The 20,792-nt window shown below is 38.1% G+C and overlaps 1 protein-coding gene across 2 annotated transcripts in view; it reads right to left on the bottom strand.

Annotated features, from left to right (window-relative positions):
• Positions 1–20,792, bottom strand: part of COL12A1 (collagen type XII alpha 1 chain) — a 102,626-nt gene that overhangs the window by 50,498 nt on the left and 31,336 nt on the right. For both annotated transcript variants that reach the window (XM_064650123.1, XM_064650124.1), the window contains 15 exons: positions 18,799–19,068; positions 16,674–16,940; positions 14,641–14,833; positions 11,989–12,110; positions 9,245–9,394; positions 9,039–9,158; positions 8,301–8,465; positions 7,964–8,110; positions 7,210–7,349; positions 5,882–6,011; positions 4,705–4,850; positions 4,310–4,439; positions 3,382–3,521; positions 2,518–2,647; positions 175–314 (listed from right to left, as the gene is read on the bottom strand). In XM_064650123.1, the coding sequence (XP_064506193.1) occupies positions 175–314; positions 2,518–2,647; positions 3,382–3,521; positions 4,310–4,439; positions 4,705–4,850; positions 5,882–6,011; positions 7,210–7,349; positions 7,964–8,110; positions 8,301–8,465; positions 9,039–9,158; positions 9,245–9,394; positions 11,989–12,110; positions 14,641–14,833; positions 16,674–16,940; positions 18,799–19,068 (2,390 nt within the window). The remainder of the gene's footprint in view (positions 1–174; positions 315–2,517; positions 2,648–3,381; positions 3,522–4,309; positions 4,440–4,704; positions 4,851–5,881; positions 6,012–7,209; positions 7,350–7,963; positions 8,111–8,300; positions 8,466–9,038; positions 9,159–9,244; positions 9,395–11,988; positions 12,111–14,640; positions 14,834–16,673; positions 16,941–18,798; positions 19,069–20,792) is intronic.

The raw sequence follows: 20,792 nt of genomic DNA, 5'->3' as shown, positions 1-20,792 counted from the left end.
ACATCACTGCAAGTGGCTGTAAGTATGTGTTCTACGCCTTCTGACTGAATTTCCATTGCACACAACAAGAGGGCTTGCAATTTATAGGCCATTTATCAATTACATTTCTGATTTTAAAAATATACTCTCTGAGAAACTGCCCATGGAAGCTTATGGTGGCTGTCTAATTCTTACCTCCTGTTTTTCTGATCTTCCATAGGGTCCCCAGGTTATTCTATATAGAGAGACATCTGGAGCTCCATGATCCCAAGTACCTCTAAAACTATTTGTGGTTACATCTGTGATTCTGAGATTGACTGGTGCTGGCACAGGCTCTATTATGAGAAAAGAAAAAGTATTCCACAAAATGTAACTACAAAATAAATACAGTTAAACAAAGCAATTACTCAGACAAAGAATTTAGAAAATTATGTAGGAGATTCATCTCTCAGTTACCATGCTTCTGATGACTACATATAACCCATCCTACCCACACTAAGCAAATCGTCCTTCATCCTTCATAAGGTCACACCATTAGGTCACATCGCCGGATAAAAGAGACGCAGCTCTACTGACCTCAGCAGAGATCACAACTCACATGCCTACTCACAACAACTGAAGTCCTAGCTCTTACATTTTGGAGTTAGGAGTGATTATTAACTCCCATAGACAGAGCTTAATCTCCTGCTTGAGTGCCTCCCAAATCTTAAAAGTCTTATATAAGCTAAATAAGACTTGACTGAATTACACCATTTACTTAGAAAGAATTCACAGAGGTTAACTGTAGGTTAAGAAAGCTAAATATAATATAGCCACTGGGAAGAAATACACAAACAGGTAAAACCAGAGAATTAAACTAAAAATAATTTCTTTGGCAGAGTTTTCCTCTTCTTTCCTTACACACACATTCACACAAAACCACAGCTATAGAAAAAAGACTAGTCCAACAGCAAGCACAAAATCTCACAAACATTTTTAAATATATAAAACTACAAAAAATTCAGAAGAAAAAAAGAGATCTTAGGAATGTTTTTTCTCTTCTTTTTCATATCAGATTGAGGGGCTGTGATAAGATAACACTGCTCATTTCTGTTGCAGCTCTTCTGGTTAACTACCTTCTTAAATCATAAGCCTAGATCAGGATGAGAGCTTCTTTGACACCCGCTTTCTCCTTTTAGTCTGTCACTTCTCTTATATGGAAATCAGCTCTTACAGTTTGTGCAACTCCATTTCCTTGCCTCTATTTGTTGAGGTACTGTCCTAGTGACAGGGGCTGGGACCAGTTTATCACTATGCAGGTATAACCAAAACTGTGTATTCTACACCCTCTGTGTAATTTCTGACGGACTGTTAATAAATGAATTGTTTGCAGCAGCTGCCCAGGGTACACCTGACATCTCAGGCTCCAAGCTGGATGTTAAAAAAACCCTGCAAGGCAGGGGAGCATTTCTTTGTCTTCACACAAATGACTCAGCTGCAATAACTCCCCTTTGGAAAAGCATTAACACCTTCACACCCAGCCTGAGGGACCATCTCTGCTAATAGTCCACAATGACTGGCATAATAGGGAGCTGCAACACCTTGATCATCAAAGATTCCAAAAATATCCCATGATTCAAAGAGTTAAATCACCCATTGTGAAACTCTCCATCCTGGGGGAGGTCCTGGGCATTCCCACCTGAGCTTGAGCATGTATAATGGTTTTGGGACTTCTAGTACCACTCGTCAGATACAGAGGAGGACCCAAACTTCAACAAGAGGACTGTGATTGCCACTCTCAACAAGTCTGCGATCATTACTTAACAGAACCATGACCATCATCTGCACAACAGGTTTTCCTTTCCTTTTAGTTTACAGCCAGGAGGTCCTGTGGTGCTCAGCACAGGGGCTAAAAACACCGTTCTGTTCTTGTCCAGGGTGCCGGGTTATACACCTGTCTTTGGGGGGTTAAAACCAATTTTTTTCTGGATAATTGTATTTATTGTAATCTTTAGTGAATTGTAATTCTGACATGTAATCTCATTGAGATGGGTTCATTTGTCCCACCTGTTTACTTTTAAACCAGCACAGGTACTCAAATACTGCCTTGATGATTCTCTGGAAGTAGAGACAGATTTCGCATTTCACGACGCAAAAACTCTCTTGGATCAGAAGCAAGATCATGTCTCTCTAATCCTCTAGCATGTGGCCCAGCTTCCTACTCACTTTCCTAGATTCCTGCATAGATTTGCTAAACCTTTCCTCTGTCTTCATATTTTCTTACCCATTCTATACTACACTTCTCCTTCAGCCTCTAAACAGAAATAGTTGTGCTTGAGTTGCTCTGTCACCTCTCTGCAGACTGCAGTCTCAGTGTTTACTGCAGTGACACTGGAATCTAAGATTCCCGGGGTTTGTTAAATTGAAAATAATGCTAAAAATGCAAGTAAAATTTTTCTCAGATTAAATGACAGCTCCACATAACGTATTGCAACACGCACGACTTTAACAGAACATAAAGCAAAACCAATCACAATAATGATTAATAAGAATACTCACGAGTGACAGCTTCTGCTTTTGTTGGCAGGGATTCTCCTTCATCATACACAGCAACAACGTGTACATTGTACACTGTTTGGGAGGAAAGGTCAGAGAGAGTAGTGCTGGTTTTGAGTCTGTCAATTTCCACCTAAGAACAAAAATAGTGACTTGAGAATTGTAAATTGCTCTTACTCTGCATTTGATTTAATGGCAGAAATTCCTGTACTGAAAAAGGAAAAGTATTCTGCACTACATTTTGCCATTTACCCCTAAATTTACACCCGAATATTGAGTGCTATCTACTAATTTCCTTGCAAAGCATATTATATCAGATACATGCAGTACTTGTGGATCATTCACGGCTTCATTCTTTTGGAAACAAGGATGCAGACTAAAACTTAAGAAAATTCTCATTTCCTTATAAAAACACGTTTAATCCTCCAAGAGCTGATCCATGTCAAGCAGCACAGACAAGGAAAGCTTGTACCTAACTACAAGACATCTCTAACAATGCTCACACGTGTTCTGACAGTCGGCAAAGGGGCTAACATACCTTTATTCCACAATCCTGTCCTCTTAACTGTAAGCTGTTCTTAGACCTTGGCAAGATGACACTTAACCAGACAGCAGAAATGGCTGTTTACCAAAGCACAGGAAAATTCTCCAGTCCTTCTCTCTGGAGGAGGAGGAAGAAGGGAGTACCCAAAGAAATCCATCTCGTGCTTATTCCGTTTCCAAGAAATCAATACCCTTTCCTGACTGCAATCACCATGAACTGATGTTCTCTACTCTTGGTGGTGGGTTATAATACTACTCTTACTGCTATGTTAGTAACCTAGCTCCTTGAAATAAAACTCTTTCTTAGTACTTTCAAGAATTTACCTCCTTTACATCAGGGTCATCAGCTATTTTGTATCTTAGGATGTATTTTTGAACTTTCCCTGGGGCAGCATCCCAACGGACATTCATGCTGCTGTGAGTAACATCCTGAATTGTTAAGCCTCTGGGTCCAGGCAAAGGTACTGTAAAAATAATGACAGTAGTAAGTGAAAATACTATTCATGGCAGAGGTATAGGTCTCTTACAGATGCAAGTAAATGCTTTTCATATCTTTTATTGAAATGGAGGCATTCACTTTCTAAGAAGTTCATCGTCCTTGCCATTAGATGAGACAGTTTAGGAGCTTATTGTCCCAGTAATGAACAATATAGCTATAAAGTATGTAGCTTTACCTTGGTAAATTATGAGCACAATACTTTTAGAAGTACTAGTGTTTACAATCATAACTTTTGGTGACAATAGCCACTTTTCATGTATGGTTAAGGGTTTAACATTTTTAAGGACATACAAATAAGCATACTGCATGCATCTAGCCCAGAAACGTGCCTTCATCAATAGGAAATATTTAAGGAAAGTTATAAAAAAGGAAGCCATATTTAGATCAATTTTTTTCTTGATATGGAATGTTTCTTTGTTATTTTCTACACTTCAGAGAATGTCTGAATTTGGGAACAAGGTTTCTAAGTTAATGCAACCAAAATTGAGACCTTTCAAAATACTATGACCACAAGATTTTCAAGCCAACGTCCTTCATTATTCAACAAAAAAATTGTTTTGTTCCTGTTTTAATAGTTGGACCCTTTGCATTGAAATTGCCTTGAGATCTTTGGGAAATGAATGAGTGTTAGCAAATGCATAAAACATGGTTAAGATGGTCTTCTAAACAAAACAGAATACATAAAAACTGTTGCATGAAATAAAATTAAATGTTGCTGAAGCAATAACAAAGTAAAAATCAAGATGTCCATACACGTCACTTCCTGGGTGGTGAGTGGGTCACTGGTGATATCACCAAACAATACGTAAGCTATTAAAGTGTACTCAGTGTTGGGGATGAGATCTACCAGCTGCACCTCATTCACTGATGGTCCGACACGCATCTGCACATGAAAAGTAACACATCATGTTTTAAAACTGAAGAAAGCAATGGCAGAAAAGCAAGCAGTGATTTAATTTCAAGGGAATTTTGTTTGTGAGATTCACAGTATATTTACAGCTTCCTGACTGATGTCATTGTATACAATATCTTTGTAAGTTCACTGCACTTCAAAAGTACATGCCAGTCTTTTGACTATTATGATAATCTAACAGTTTTTCTTAATTTATTTCTGGTAGAGTACAGGAAGTGAAGACAAATTCTCTCACCTCTTTCTCTGTGGCTGGGACTGTGGCATTCACAGGTTCATATGTTAACAAATAACCAGTAGCTCCATTGAGAGGTTCCCACCTCACTCGCATGTAGGTTGATCCAATATCATAAACATTCAAGTTTCTAACTGAAGAGATTGGCACTGTCAAATAAAAAATATATATTAATTTATTTATTTCACCTTCTTCATATTTTATATCACAGGTAGTACCACTGAGAATATTGCACATGGCTATGAGTGTACATTATGGGTAGTAGAAAGGCGATCTGCAAGCACTGGCTTTTTAAGTAGTTCTTACTTTTAAGAATGAGATAATGGTCACTCCATTTTGAATGAGGCTACAGATTTGCTATATACACAGCTAAAACTCTTACAAGTTTACACTTGGACACTTTAATAGTCTAATCAGCAACATTAACTCACATGAATGCTCTAATATGAAACAACACAACTGGTTTGGGATCTTTACAAAAAGGATACTTTGTCCTTTCTTCTTGTTTTCTGTATTTCTCTAATTATTAAATAAACATGGAAAACTACAGCAGACTTCATAAAAATTATGCAAATATTTTAAGGGTGTATGACAAGCCTAACACAAAACAAAGAAGTGAAATGAACAGCAAACAATCAATGTTATTAAAGAGGCAGAAAAGTCACCCGATGTTGCATTCAGCATAAATATATCTAAAATCAATCATGTAGACAACTCATAGTAGAAACATGGCTAAGTTATATCTCATAGAAGTGGCATAACTCTGTTGAATTGGCTTTTTGCTAATTAGAAATCATTTCTATGGTATTGTCTGATAGTAGCAGGAATTAATTACCTAGCATAAAAATACAGGAGTATACATTTGTATAGGATCAGATTTCAGTAATTTTTAAACTCTGTCTTATAATTCAGGTCTATTGTTCTAGTTTTGTACAGCCATGCTTTATAAGTCCGGAAAGAAGACGAGACAAACATTTTCTACCACACTGCAGTTTCACTTTGCTGAAGTTTTCCAGACAAGATCTGAACAACCTGTGTAACGCAACACAGTTTAGTCATTCAAATTAAAAATTTTGTTTCTGCTAAGAAGAAAGCCCATAGTGCTAAAAGTTCTACTGGATATTTCCCCAGGCGCCAAACTGGCTGTTAACATGTTATTCAAGATCCATTTCTAACTTACAAGTTGTTTCCCTGCCGATCAGAGGTTCACTGCTTTCATCTTCTACCACAGAGAACACATTAACAACATATTCTGTTTCAGGTTGCAGATCTTTCAGAACTGTTGTTGTTTCCATCCTACTCACATAAAACTACATAAAAGAGAAGCAATGTTAACAACTGTACAATAAATATATTTGCAATCTTATCTCTAAGAAAAACAATCATTCCTTGTGAAACTCTTCAGAAATCAATGGTAAGGAGCTAAATAAAGTATGGTCTTAATCTTCTATGTATTTTTTCTGACCGTACAGCAATATTTTTGCAAACCAAGCTGTAGGTAAGTCTCATACAGACACTTGTCTCAAATGGATCTGGATATATTTAGCATCACTTACTGTGCATTCTACTTTCACGCATGGTTTACATTTCTATATTAGTAAACAGCATAAAGAAAGTGCCAGGGATATATGTTACCACTTTTGGAGAAAAGGTTTCAAACACCCAGGATAATCTAGATGGTTACAGCACATGGCAACACCTTGAAGAACAGAAATGCCAGGAAGCAGTCAAGCTGTAAAGTCAGTGTACGCTGTACTGACAGCTCCAACTTTAATCAAACGCCAAATCCTGAGGTCATGATTTACTAAGATTAAACTCTCCATGAGTAAAGAGTCCCCATGAGTCTCCTGAGTTTAGATTTAAAAGCAACATTCAGAGATGAAAAGTTCAGAGTTAGGTACACAGAAGTGCCTAACTTCATTCTCCCAAATACTTCATTCTCCTAAATACTACTCTGCCTGGTTGAAGAGAGTGATGAGCAATTCAGATTACCTACAATGGTTGTGAGTCACTGACTCTTTGTGTAGAGAAGTAATAACCACAAGATAAGTCTGATCCTGTGCATTAAACAGTTTAGAATACATACTTAGGCACAGATTCAAAGTACCATCACACAGTGTTAATCTAAGCACACATTTATCACCTACTGTCTTTTTTTCTATTAACAAGAAAGTTTATTGCATTATGGCCAGAAAATTGCTGCTATAGACATATTTAAACCAATATATGACAATGGAACAGGAACAGAAAGGAATTACTAGAAATAGCAGTCAAGTGTTTTGAAGAGGTACATTTTATTCCTTGATTCATGGTATTAAAGCAACCAAAGTTATATTTATGCTCCTATTTTTTGTAATTTTTTGTATCATTTACCAAGGCATTATATTCTTGACCTTGGGAGCCTTTTTTTCATTTACTGTTATATTATACACAGCACAAATTACAGAATGATACTACCATGATGTGGAAGTCCAAGGTTGTTATGGACAATGTCAAAGATGAACTAACCTGTTTAGGACTACCTCCAGAGGTAGGGTAATATTCAACTCTGTATCTATCAACACTCTCAGGAGGTGGACTCCATCTCAGTCTGAAAGAACGAGGCGTCACCTCTGAAATGACTAGGTTAGAGGGAGGTGGCAAATCACCTATAAGCAGAAGCAAATTAAAAAAAATATTCTTTCATCTTATATCATCAGGGAGAAAGAAAAATCACTTTAAGTAGTTGCCTATGTTTCTGTTTTCTCAGGAATTACAACTTCATGAAGAGATAGCTCACCATCACACTCTCAAGACCAAACAAGCTCCCTGTAATTCCTATTCCACCTTCATCACCAGCGTTTCACTGGAGAACCATCAGCTAACATTACTGTTTTTCCACGCTCAGCTTTGCTTTTGGGCTGTCAGACATAAACACTTGAAAAAAGCAGGGCTGTTGAAATTATCCTCATTGGAGGAGTATCATCAAGGAACCTGCCACAATGGCAAAAAGCTGACACACCAAGAAACATGCTTCATAATTCTGGGAAAGAAAGAAGGCACATCCAGCCATGTCATGCTGTGTTAGGCATAACACAGTCATTGTTGAAAGGAAAGGAAGAACCCCTGCAGGGTAATCCAGGTGGTCTGCACAACTTCCTCACACCAGCAGCTGAAAAAACAGCCCAGGACTACATAGTGTTCCCAAGAAGTAATAAAAAGGAATTGGCAGTGCAAACATGTAAATGGAAAAAGGATGAAATAGACTGAAAATGTGATGTACCTGGACCTTTCACACTGTTACACAGATTCGTGGTTACATCATCAACAATGTTAGCCAGGAAGGAGAAATCTGCAACGTTGTAAGCATGGATGTCATCTGGATCTGTTGCAATCTGCTTCAGTTCATTTTCATCTGCATTTTTAATACCTTACAGATAAGACATGAAAACAAAGCTTGTTAGAAATTATGGCCATGAGGCACAATACCATGAACTTAAGTTCCTAAACACATTCTTTGAATACCCTTTCAGGTACTTAAGTGTGTGATCACTTCTCTGTGAATTTAGCAGATGGGCAGAAGGAGGCTGCTGCAGGCCATTTCTTCATATAGTACTTACCAATTGCATACAGTTCCACTCCCTCATCTCTGAGTTTTCTTGAAGGGGTGACTACATCATCCTGTGATTTGCCATCAGTGATGAGAACACCAATTTTGCGAGCTCTGGGCCTTAAGCCTGCATTTTGCCTGAAGTTGTTTTTTAAGATGAAATCCAAGGCCATTCCTAGCATGATACAAAGAAAGTAACCATCACTATAACCTATTTCCATATAGTAGTTATGGTAAAACCTATTTCCATATAGTAGTTATGGTAAAAGAGATTATTTCATCCTAGTGATTTCACTCTGACAACATAATTCCACAACTTACTTCCTTCTCAAAGTATTTGTAATCTAATTGCAGCCCATCATCCAGACTTACCGGCAATTCATATTATTTAAGCCTTCTCAAAGTCTCTAACCTCTTAACTTTTATGCACCCTCCTATCTGATCTCTTCTAGCTTTCCTTCTGGGTCCTGGTTGTCTTCATCCAAACCCTGACACGATGACTTTTCATCTTCTCATATGCTCAATAGTAACATAAACTCTTCATCATCCAAGCTCTCTTTTATCACATTTCTCCAGACTTCCTCTGAGTTTATAAGCCTATGCTACATCTGTTCTCTCCCAAACATACTGCATTGAACTGTAAGTCTCTTCCATCTTGGACACATTTGAGTTCACTGAACAATATTGGGGTCAGCTACTAGAATCATTTTTATTGGAGCTTAAGGAAAATCCTGGCAATGTGACATACCTGTTAGAGTATTGCCTCCTTTGTATGGTAAATTGGCTACAGCCTCTAATAAAGACTGTTTGGTTCGGTAAGCATTGAGATTCCATTCTGTCCTGGGATCACCACTATACTGTGAAAGACCTGGAAAAAAAGCCATAATTTCCTCAGTTATTATGTGTCTGTGTAGCAGTTATGCTTCATTTTCACTCCAGCATATGAGAACTTACCAATCTGTACTTTGTCAGGACCAATATCAAAAACTTCAACAATACGGGCAATGAAGTTCCTGATGGTTTTAAAATTTGGCCGCCCAATACTCCATGAGCCATCCACCAGCAGCACAATATCAGCTTCTGCTCTGGTTCTACATTCTAAACCTGCCATGTCAACCAGAAAAATATAGCCTTAGCATGATAGTTTTCTTTCCCCATCCTTTCAGATGACATATGTCATGAGTTAGCTTCCAAAATAGCTCTAGTTTTATTCACTGGCACTCTGTCAAGTATGACCTATTTGTGAACGTTATTCACACTAGTCACTGGTTCCATGGCAAAAACTGTCTAAATTTCTTCATGTATGTTTCCTTTTATAAATAAGCCTTTGCAAATGTCAAGGCCAGTGTTCTCTATTGTCATGTCATTATCTGTTTTGGTCTTTAAAGATGGTTGATAACCTGATTTCAGAAGTTTTGTACAAGACTACTAAACTAATCACTGACATGGCAGTGAGCATTATCAGATACAAATATACAAATTTATAGTATTTTAGTCTGTCATGCATAGCAAAACTACTACTACTTAATTTTCAACTATGTAATAGTGGAATTAATAGCATATATTACAACCACTTTCAAATAAATAATATTTCTCAATTTTGGGATAAAAAGACATAGTAATACAGATGGTATAAAAGTTTACATGTACAGGAAAGAAAGAGCTCAATTCAAAGAAGACACACAAACATAAACACAGGTCAAGAGATACAGAGGGAACAAAAACAAACATTCATATAAAGCTGCAATATTCTAGAAAGGTAGGAAGTTATTTCACATATCTTCAGTTTACAAATTACAGAATAAAATATGCATAATATTGTTTTCATCACAAGAAAAATCACAAAATATTTATACAAAACAGAAAGACACAATAATTTTATCCACAGCCATTTGCAAAAAAAAAAAATCTTTCTCTCTCTTTTCCTGTAGATTGTGTTACCAGCTGCAAATTTTCTGGCTTCCTGCCATCAGAGCTTCTCGTCTTTATATGGAAGAAATCCCATTGAGAAAAATCAGCCACACTCATCACAGTTGAAAGATATTGTGATTTCATATATGTTCCACAGAATTGATCCAACACTGTAGACTCATGAATATAACTATTCCATGTACCTGGGGGTTAAAAGCATGATCCTCTTCTGCATAGAAAATATAGATCTAGTCTTAATCAGGACAATAAAATCAGTTGGGAGTAGGGTTTAAGTAAAACCATGTTAGCTCAAAACATTGCATGCATAACTTTAATATGGAAGTTAAAGTTAGCTTCATGTACAATATAAGTGTTAAACTATTTTGACTTTTAGCTTTCTTCCAACTACTACAGTTCCCCACATGGAAAATTCTAGCAATGGTACCAGATCTAGGGTGATTTTTCTCCCCCTATTAATATATAATTTACTACTACATTCACAGTCCGAGATATAAATTTATTTTTTCACATTAACCATGACTCAAATACATGCATTAGTAAAACTAATTAGCTTAAAGAATATAACACTGAAGACAGAAATGAGAGCTGCTATAATGAAAAATAATAAACCAGTGTTAGAACAATTTTTTTTCAGCTAGACTTATTAAAGCTTTAATGTAACCGATGGACTGTTTTGTAGTTTTTCTCAGTTTTACCCTCTAGTATTAGACTGAGTGGGACAGCAATTAATTAAGAATTTTCTAAAATTGCTGTCAATAAAGTTATACAAGATGAATATTTTTTACATAGCCCAGTGTGGAAACAAGGCTAAAAGAGGTTAAGCAAAAAGAATATTGTCAGCTGTCAGAAATCTTTTTTTCTTTATTTAACTCTGAAAGTACTTTGCAGTTAGGTTCTTTCTTGTCACCAAATTCTCTCTGATGGTTATGCAAGCTTTGAAATGGCAGAGGAGAAAAGTCTTTACTTATTCTTCTATACTTGGCTATTAAGAAGCAAAGACCTGCTTTTTTATGTTTTCCATAAAGGAGGACTGACCCCTGAAACTTTCCTCATCCAGTAGTATTAGCACGCAGAGGCCCACTAACCACACCAAAGGGAGCTTCCATCATAACATTCACAGAAACTTTAGCTACATTTAGCTACACAGGGAATAACTCCCAAACAGATACTGGAGAGACTCTGCAATTGCCTTTCTGAACTAAGTCTCCTCCTTCTGTAGTGAAAAACAAAAGACTAAAGAATGGATATGTTGAATATAAACTTAAATAATACACAATAACACTGTGACATTCCCAACTACCAGATCTTTGTTCATTATATCATCTTAGTCTTGAAAGGAAAAGACACCATATAAGGACAAGCAAAGGGCTAACAATCTGCTTAAAATTCCTTGTTCTGCTTCTGTGAACACCCTTGTATATGAGCCATGATCTCTACAATCACATTTGACCTTATGTAATTTGACACAGATGTGGATGGCTTGAAAATGCAATGCAGATGGCTTTGAATAATCAGCAAAACATGGGCTGCCTGCGTTATCATCTTTATAAAATTATCTAAAGGGTGCGTAGGACTAGAATTGAGAACTGTAGTATGCTTAGTGGTCTTTTCAGACCAGGGCTTATGTCATCAGGGTAGGGAATATACTGAATCCTGTAAACAAATATGTATGTGCATTAGAAAAACAATAAGGAAACATAGTAAACTTTTGGTCTTTTTTAATCCAAAATTCAAGACTGCCTTTTCTTCAAATCAGTCATGTTTACCTCTAGATAAAAATGGCTCCGAAGTAGTATCTGAAAGAGTGGTCATCTCTTGTCCAATCAGGGGGTTGCTCTCTCCTCCTTCAAACATCCCAAAAACATTTACCTTATATGTAGTTCCTGCCCTGCAATAGTTAAATAAGTATACTGTAAGTAAAGTCATTTGGCTAGTTAAATGCTAAACACTTCACTTAATAAATTCTCACAGAAAAAAATCCCTCATGGAAAAGAAGGTGCTAAAACATGAAACCCAAACACTAGCTCTTCCACAAGAAAGTGAAGTTTCAAAATTTAAAAGCTGATTCTACACTCTGTACTTAAATTTATAGCCTTCCTCATTCAAGTTATTTAATTCTGGGAAGAATACAGAGAAATTGTCCAGGCAGACAGAGATCAGGTTAGGAAACCTGAAGCCCTGATAGAAATAAATCTGGCCAGGGACATCAAGGAAAACAAGAAAAGTTTCTACAGTACATCAGTAGTAAAAGGAAGACTGGGGAAAACACGGGCCCTCTCCAGAAGAAAACAGGAGAGGTTTACGCAGAATAGGGAGAATGCTGAGGTACTGAATTACTTTTTTGACTCAGTCTTCACTGAAAAGTGCCCCAGCCACACCACCCAGGTCACACAAGGCAAAGTCAGAGATGGGGAGAAGGAAGAACCACCCACTGCAGGAGAAGATCAAGTTTGAGACCAGCTAAGTAATCCAAAGGTGCACAAGTCTATGGGATCTGATGAGGTGCATCCACGGGTACTGAGGGAACTGGTAAATGAAGTTGCTAAGCCACCAGCCATCATATTTGAGAAGTCATGGCAATTCAGTGAACTTCCCACTGACTGGAAAAGGGGGAACATAATCCCCATCCTTAAAAAGGGAAATAAGGAAGATGTGGGGAACTACAGACTACGGAGGTCAGTCTCACCTCAGTGCTTGGCAAGATCAAGGAGCAGATCCGATGGGAATCTATGCTAAGGCACGTGGAAAATAAAGAGGTGACTGGTGAAAGCCAAGACAGCTTCATAAGGGCAAATCATGCCTAACAAATTTGGTAGCCTTCCACGACAGGCTTACAGCTTTGGTAGATAAGGGAAGAGCAACTGACATCATCTGCCTGGACTTGTGCAAAGCATTCAACACTGTTCTGCATGACAACCTTGCCTCTAAACTAGAGAGACATGGATTTACCTACTAGACCACTCTGTGGATAAGGAATTGGCTGGGTGGTCACACTCACAAAGTTGTGATCAAGGACTCCACGTCCAAGCAGAGATCAGTGATGAGTGGCATTCCTCAGGAGTCACTATTGGGAACGGTGCTGTTTAATATCTTTGCTGTCAGCAGGGATGGTGGAATCAAGTGCATCCCCAGCAAGTGCATTGTGTGGTGTGGCCAACAAGCTGGAGGGAAGGGATACCATCCAGAAAGACCTTTTAAAGGTTTGAGAGCTGGGACTGTGTGAACCGCATGAAGTTCAACAAGGCCAAGTGCAAGGTCCTGCACCTGGGAAATCCCAAGCACAAATAGGGGCTGGGTGATCCATGAATTGAGAGCAGCCCTGAGGAAAGAGACTTGAAGATACTGGTGGATGAAAAACTGAGGATGACCCAGAAATGTCCTCCTGAAGCCCCAAAAGCCAAACGTATCCTGGGCTGCATCACAAGAAGCATGATCAGCAGGTCAAGAGAGGTGGTTTTCATCCTCTATTTTGCTTATGTGAGATCCCACCTCGAGTACTGTGTCCAGCTCTGGAGCCACCAGCATAAGGGCTTGGACCTGTTGTAATGAGTCCAGAGGAGGGCCAAAAAAATATCAGAGGAGTGGAGCATCTATCCCGTGAAGACAGGCTGAGAGTTGGGGTTGTTCAGCCTGGAGAAGAGAAGGGTCCAGGGAGACCTTATGATAGCCTTCCCATACCTAAAAGAAATCTGGAAAGGGACATTTAAGCAGGGCAGATACTGATAGGACAACAGGTAATGTCTTTAAACTGAAAGAGAGTAGATTTAGATATTAGGAAGATGTTCTTTACTGTGAGTAGTGAGGCACTGGAACAGGTTGCCCAGAGAAGCTGTGGGTGTCCCATCCCTGGAGAAGGCATCCCTGCTCACAGCAACAAAGTTGGAAGTAGATGATCTTTCAGGTCCCTTTCAACTCAAATCATTCTGTGACTGTATAATTCTTTGACTTTTAATTATCCTATTTTTAATATATTTAGTATATTTGCATAACAGATTTTGACATGCTCTGAAGCCTTCTTTACAGATTCAAGCCTCTGAGAAAATGAATCAAGAACCAAACTCAGCTTTTTTCAAGAAACCTGAGGCAAGGAACTTTTGAGAGGAAACTTCAGGAATCCCAAGTATCCTCCAGTATCCTGTTATCTTTTTTATATTTGAAATGCAGAACACAGCTCCTGCCCATATCTTTTCCTCCTTCAGTTCCTGTGAGAATGATGGAAGTGGATAATCTCACAAAGAAACCTGCCAGAGACTGCATAACAAGATCTTCATAGCTTATTGTCAAAATTACTTTCTTACTTACAGTAGATTTTGCCAGGCATTTCAATACCAGATCCTGATTAAACAAAGCCCTAAGCTAAAGTTATTTTAAAAGAAAATAAAAAACAACCAAAACCAAACATCAGTTATTATCCATACCTAAGCTCCTCCAACACCACTGTGCTGTCGTATGGCCCCACTATTAATTCTCCAAGACTCCCATCATCTTCAGTAGGGTGGAAAGTTACTTTGTACCCCTTCACTCGCCCTGGTGCTGGCTCCCACGTTACTCGGAAACTTGACATAGTTGAATCAGAAGTTCTCAGATTTCGAGGTGGCTTAAAGGGAGAGGCTGCAAGGATGGGGAAAAAATGGTTTAGATCAGGTCTGCACATGGGAAAAAAATCAACAAGCATGCTTTTATGTAAAAATACATATGCAAATCCAGTATTAGTGATAATCCTAAACTCTTCAAGCCTTTGACATAAATAGAAGTATTAAAAGATGAATGGTGATTTTCCTGTCACTTAATTTTAGCTATCTAACCAAGAGGTACGTTAAATTTATTATCGAGGATCCCTCTACAGTCAACACACTGAGGGATAAATAGCCTGGCAGCTGAAGCAACTTCACCACCAGAGGTGTGGCAGTATGTCAAAAAATAATTCTTCAGAGGAGTGCCAGCCAACCAGCTTGAGGAGCAACTTCCTCTGAAGGTCAGTACTCACAGACAGAGTGGTTAACAAGCCTGCTGCTAGCTTCTGCATCACTTTTGCTTTTGCGTAACTCTGAAGTGCAGCAAGGAAAATACTGCAGTAGTGTAATCTCAAAGTTGCAAAAAATGGGAGAGTGAACGGAAAGTCACCACTACAGCTCTGGAGTGAAAGATGGAGGGAAAAAAATAAAGAGTTTGCTTTATCCCTATGCCTGTGCAATTGTATAACTATAGCTTAAAGATCATATATGTCCCCATATGGTGAATTCTGCTGAGAAATAGTAGATACAGTCCCACTCACAAGGAAAAACATAGCCTCTCTGCCTCATCTCCCACAAAACTTCCTGAATTATGACAACAGCTCCAAATAACAAGATCACTCAGGCCTCACTTTCTTCTAAAGAGTGTTTACCACTACAACTATTTAGACTGAAAGCACAGAGGCATATCTGCATCAAGATGAAGAGTTTAAAAATCAAAAGTAGCTGTATGATTTTCAACACTGGAAAACTAGGTATTGGTCAAGATCTGATCAAGTTTTCAGGACTCCTTTATATCGATCACATTTTAGGCTAAAAAGAAATCTGAGGTGCTGATATCTCCACTGATAAAAGACTTTTTTTTCTTACTTCCTGTCATTATTCAATATAACCTACATTCAGAGAACAGAGAATGGCATGAACTGCTTACAGAGTACCTCAGTGAACGGCACTAGTCCCACACAGGCAGAAACATCTTGAAAAAAATTCTCTTTTGGTAATGGCTTTCTATCTATTGCAGCAGGAAACTGACTCTAAATCTGGTTGATCTGGGTATCAAGAAAACATTTCCTTCAAAATATAAGATCAGCATCAGATACATACTAAAGGTAGAGTAGAAAATTAGTTTTGCTTTTACCACAAAAATGCCCTCACTGGGACTATTAAGAGTTTCAGTTTCTGAGAGAGAAGACAGCTTGTCCAAAAGACCAGGAAGTCAGGCTTCCACAGATGAAACTTTAAAATCATCTACTGTCCCTCTTTATTACCTCAGGTCTTACTCAGAAAATACGGTGACCAAAGAAGACAATCCTAAATAACATGATGCTGGGTAGCTCTTTAATTAATATCCAAAAAAAAAAGGCAAATTATGAAACAGCTGACAATGCTTCATTAAGTAGTCTGTTGATATACTGTCTTCCTCACAAAACACCTTTTTTTGACTTCTGATGACAGTGTTTCAAAACAAGTCTAGTATTTTCAAGCATTTTACACCATATTTACACCCTCAATATCAATAGCAAAAAGCTGTGCTCAGGCTATGCCATAGTGAAGCTTACAACAAATCAAACTCTCTTCTCAACCTCTAACATTTTCTTCAATTTGCCTGTCAATTCATGATCTTGGCAGACTCCACCGCACTTTTCTATGTATCACTATTATTAATTTTAAGCACAAAACTTGCATTATGAAGTCCTGTACAACCTTGTGCTACATACCTGTTGTTCCTTCGGCTTTTCTTGATTTTCCTTGTCCAAAATCATAAATTGGAACAACACTTAAGTCATATGTAGTTCGTGGCTTAAGCCGCTTTAACACTATGCTTGTAGCAGGAGCATTTACTCTTCCAAACATCTGTCTTCCTCCACTGCGTGGTCGGTAATACACACGATAAGACAAGACCTTGCCAGGTGAAGGCTGCCATGAAACTCTCATTGTATTTTCTGTCTCATTGTCTACTGTCACAGTCCTGGCATCTGGTGACACTTTTCAGAGTAAAAATACAGATAAATGTTTACTTTATCACATACCCCGATATATTCAGTTGCGTGACTACAAAATTAATTCTACTGTATTAAAAAATAAAATTGCCCTCTTTAAAATTACAGTATTCGATTGTGGGGAAGGCACAGCAGAATCTCACAGGTCATTGTTAATTATTTTTTAATTGTAATGGACTAAACAGACAGAAGAGTGCTTTTCACTACAGAGAGAAAAACAGGGAAGGATAAACCATATGATGACACAGCATAATTGGGAGGTTTTTTTAGTCACACTTTTCAGCAATCCATTAAATAATGGATTCAGCAGTCTAAATTGAAAGTGATAAATTATAAAGTTATTTTTTCTTTAATACAATGTCCTATAGCGTTCAGATTTTCAAAGTTTTGAGTTTACTGGTCTGATAAGATACTGGTAAATAACTAAACTGCTGGGTGTTGGAGCCCATACAAACTATCCTGCTGGAAAATCACTCATCACTATTTGCAACATAGTATATGTGCTGAAATAAGCCCATGGACTAATCAATCATTTTCTCTACAAATTGCAGCATTCAGCTTCTAAGAAATATTTTCCAGACTGTATAAATGGTATAAATAATCCAAAGTGAACTGAAAGGTATGCAATGCTGGCTGTCAGCCGAAATAAGCCATCTAGGTTTTAGCAAACTGAACCTTCTTGGCATGCTGGAATCAGTCAATATTTCATCACATGGTAAGGCAGGCTTTGCAGCTCCTGGGAACTGACAATTTCCAATCATTGTTTGTACCAGAAAGATGCAATATTAGCCTCAAGTCTGGAGCTATTGATAGGCCTGACAGCAAGTTCCCTCAGTCAGCACAAAGAGAGAGAAGCAACAAATTATATGACTAAGCTGCCTACTTAACTTGGAAAGGGCAGGATGGCTAATGCTGCTGTTCTTGAACAAAGAAGGAAGGCGTGGGACAGCAGTCTGCTTTGACTCTGGGGAGTCAGCTCTTAGGAACAGCAGCAATCACTACTCTTGCAAAACCTTAAGAAAAACTAAAATGGGTCAAGGACAAAGGTTAAGGTAGTTCAGCAGCCTCTCTCCAACAGTAGTCAAAACAGATGCTTGGGAAAGAGTACAAGAACATATAAACACACATGATGCTTCCCCAGAGCTCTCCCTCAGGCTTTGTCTTCACATGGCCCCTTTAGACAAACAACAGAAACATCAAGGCTGATTCAGGGCATCCCTTCATTCATTCACTCAGACTGCTGTACTTGCCAGTTCTGGCTATACAGCAACAAGCCACCTCTGGTCTCTTGGTGTTTTTTCACTTTGCCTACACTGCAGGAGAGGCTTGAGCCTGCTTCCACAAATAATACATAATGTTTGGCAAATAAGAAAAAAAAGAAGAGCCCTAGAAAGGTAAATAACAAATATCAAAATCACCCAGTAAGCCTCAGTTTGAGGACTGTGAAGACTGGAAAGGGCAATTAGCTTGGAAACCATATTCATTGATTCTGTGGGAATTTACACCACCTTTCCTCCTTAATCTATCCATAACATTTCCTCCACCTTATTTCCAGCAGTCACACCAAGCCTATGGAAGGCTGACTTCAGAGTAATTTGTAGACAAAATCATATCTTAAATTGGAGGTAACTCTTGCTGAATCCAAACCTATATGACATAGAAGAGATTTTCGTGTTTTTTAATTGTCCTGCAAAATGTCAGAATTGACTGAGCTGAGGTGGCATTTTGGTTTGGGGCAACTTTTTGGGGGGAAAAAAAAAAAGAAGAAAAATAATGTCCATTGTCTTTTAAAAATGGTAATTTCATCAAGAACAGAATGTTACAAATGTTGTACTGCACTCACCATCAGTAAAAGCCTCTCCTTCAACTGGGTCTCCTTCTCCACTGCTGTAGGCTGCATATACTGAAATCCTGTATTTAGTCTCTGGCTCCAAACCTTCTATCACAGCATCCACTGTATTTCCAGGGACTCTCTTCTCTGCCATTGTATCATCATAAAGTGATTTCCATACTATCCTATAATGGTTAACTGTTCCTGGAGCTGGTGTCCATGATAACCCAACTGTAGTGTCAGTTATGTCTGTGGTAACCAAATTACGTGGTGAACCACGTTCTGCAAGAAAGAAAACAGCAAAATGTCTCTTAAAAACAAATAGCAAAGTACAAATGTAAAAGTCAAATGATCATAAGAGCGAAAACAAACTTTTCCCATCAATATTAGTTTCAATGTCATACATTTGTAGTTCCAAGAGAAAATTCATGAATGTTTCAACAAGATGCTTCAAGCTAGCTTTAGACTATAAATGATCCTGTGTCTTACCATGCAAGATACTCAGCAGTCATGCTTTAGAATATGCAAAATAAAAATGGCAGTATTCAAAGACTTGGAATGAAGCCAGTGCTTAAATGTGGTGCAGCTGACTTGGGTAATTTCTAACCCTCAAATAAATAACTTTATTTCATTCATTCATCTTCATCCTTATGTGTGTAACTTTTTTCTGGGGGTTAAATAAAGGAGACTTTTACCTAGGTCAAACAGTCCTTTCTCTGACAACTTTAACTTCTTGTTTAATGGTACTATTATCTTCCAGACTACCACTCACCAGATCTACCATCTATTTCATTTTATGTTTACAACTAATTTGCAGTGTCTTTACTTCATGCCAACCTTAGAGTAGAAAACACCCTCCATCTTTCCACTCAGAAGAACTGTATCTCTATCCTCCCAGAGGAGGTTGTTTCAACCAGCTTGGAACAAAGGAAGCAGCTCATTAGTCTGTGAAACTCAATTGTCAGCTGGATGCATGAATCTCACCTAACACACCAGAGTAATTCCACAGCTTAAAAATGAAGCTCATTGGTTTAAAGTGGTGCAGTGAAATAAGTGCCTCTGTTTAACATTTAATGTACATTTATAACATATGTTCAATTTTCCCATTGCACTGGCTTGTTTTTGATGGCAGGAAAGGAGCACTCACTGGTGAGTTTAGTGCAATGGCCTCATTAAAGCAAAATCTGCAAAAGGGATCTATGGAACCAGATCTACATACACACAGAAGCTTTTTGATTCTTTGCTGTGTATTCTCTGTGGCCTTTCGACTGTACAGGACATTCCTGAGAGACTGGTTAGCAAGAGGACTTAAACACTTGAGGTGGCCTCATGGCATCACAGTTAAGTTTTACCCTCAGTGATAAAAACATATCCCTATACTATACCACAGCAGCCACAGGATTAGAATCAAAATTCTTTGAACACAAAGAAATTCAGTACCTATCCGATTTCCACCCCTTAGTCTTGTTGCAAGAACAGAGCTCACTACATTCAGAAGCCTGAAGCAGTTTCAGGCTAACAAGTTGCTCAAAGTCATATACTGTGTTTTCACTTTTCATATTCGTCTTTTACTTCCACCACAAACCTGCAACATTTCCAAACCCAACCCCACTGGACCAAACAAGACTACTTATAGAAAGCTTCATTTTGAAAACATCTCAGTGCCAGCTTAACTCATTAAAATTGAGCTAACAAATTCCACTTGGCTTAATGATGAATGGAAATTAATGTCAAACTCTCTGAATTTAGTAAGGATTCATCAGCTACACAGATTACAGAACCAAAGAGCACCACAACAGTCATGAAGATGACTCTCAAATATAGCTAACAGTGCATGTTGCGGGGGTTTCACAGTCTTAGAGACATCCCATTATGTTTTTCTGGAGACAATCATTTTCTATCCTAACTCTGCATCAGTCCTTACAATTTTACTCTTCAAACCAATTTTTAGCCTTACAGTATAAATCACCACGATTTATGTCATCTTCTCTTCAAAAAAAAGCTTA

This window comes from Pseudopipra pipra, chromosome 3 (assembly GCF_036250125.1).
Source record: "Pseudopipra pipra isolate bDixPip1 chromosome 3, bDixPip1.hap1, whole genome shotgun sequence".
Taxonomy (NCBI): Eukaryota; Metazoa; Chordata; class Aves; order Passeriformes; family Pipridae; genus Pseudopipra; species Pseudopipra pipra.
The sequence above is the reverse complement of the archived record's forward strand: the minus strand, read 5'-3'. Positions and strand labels throughout refer to the sequence as shown.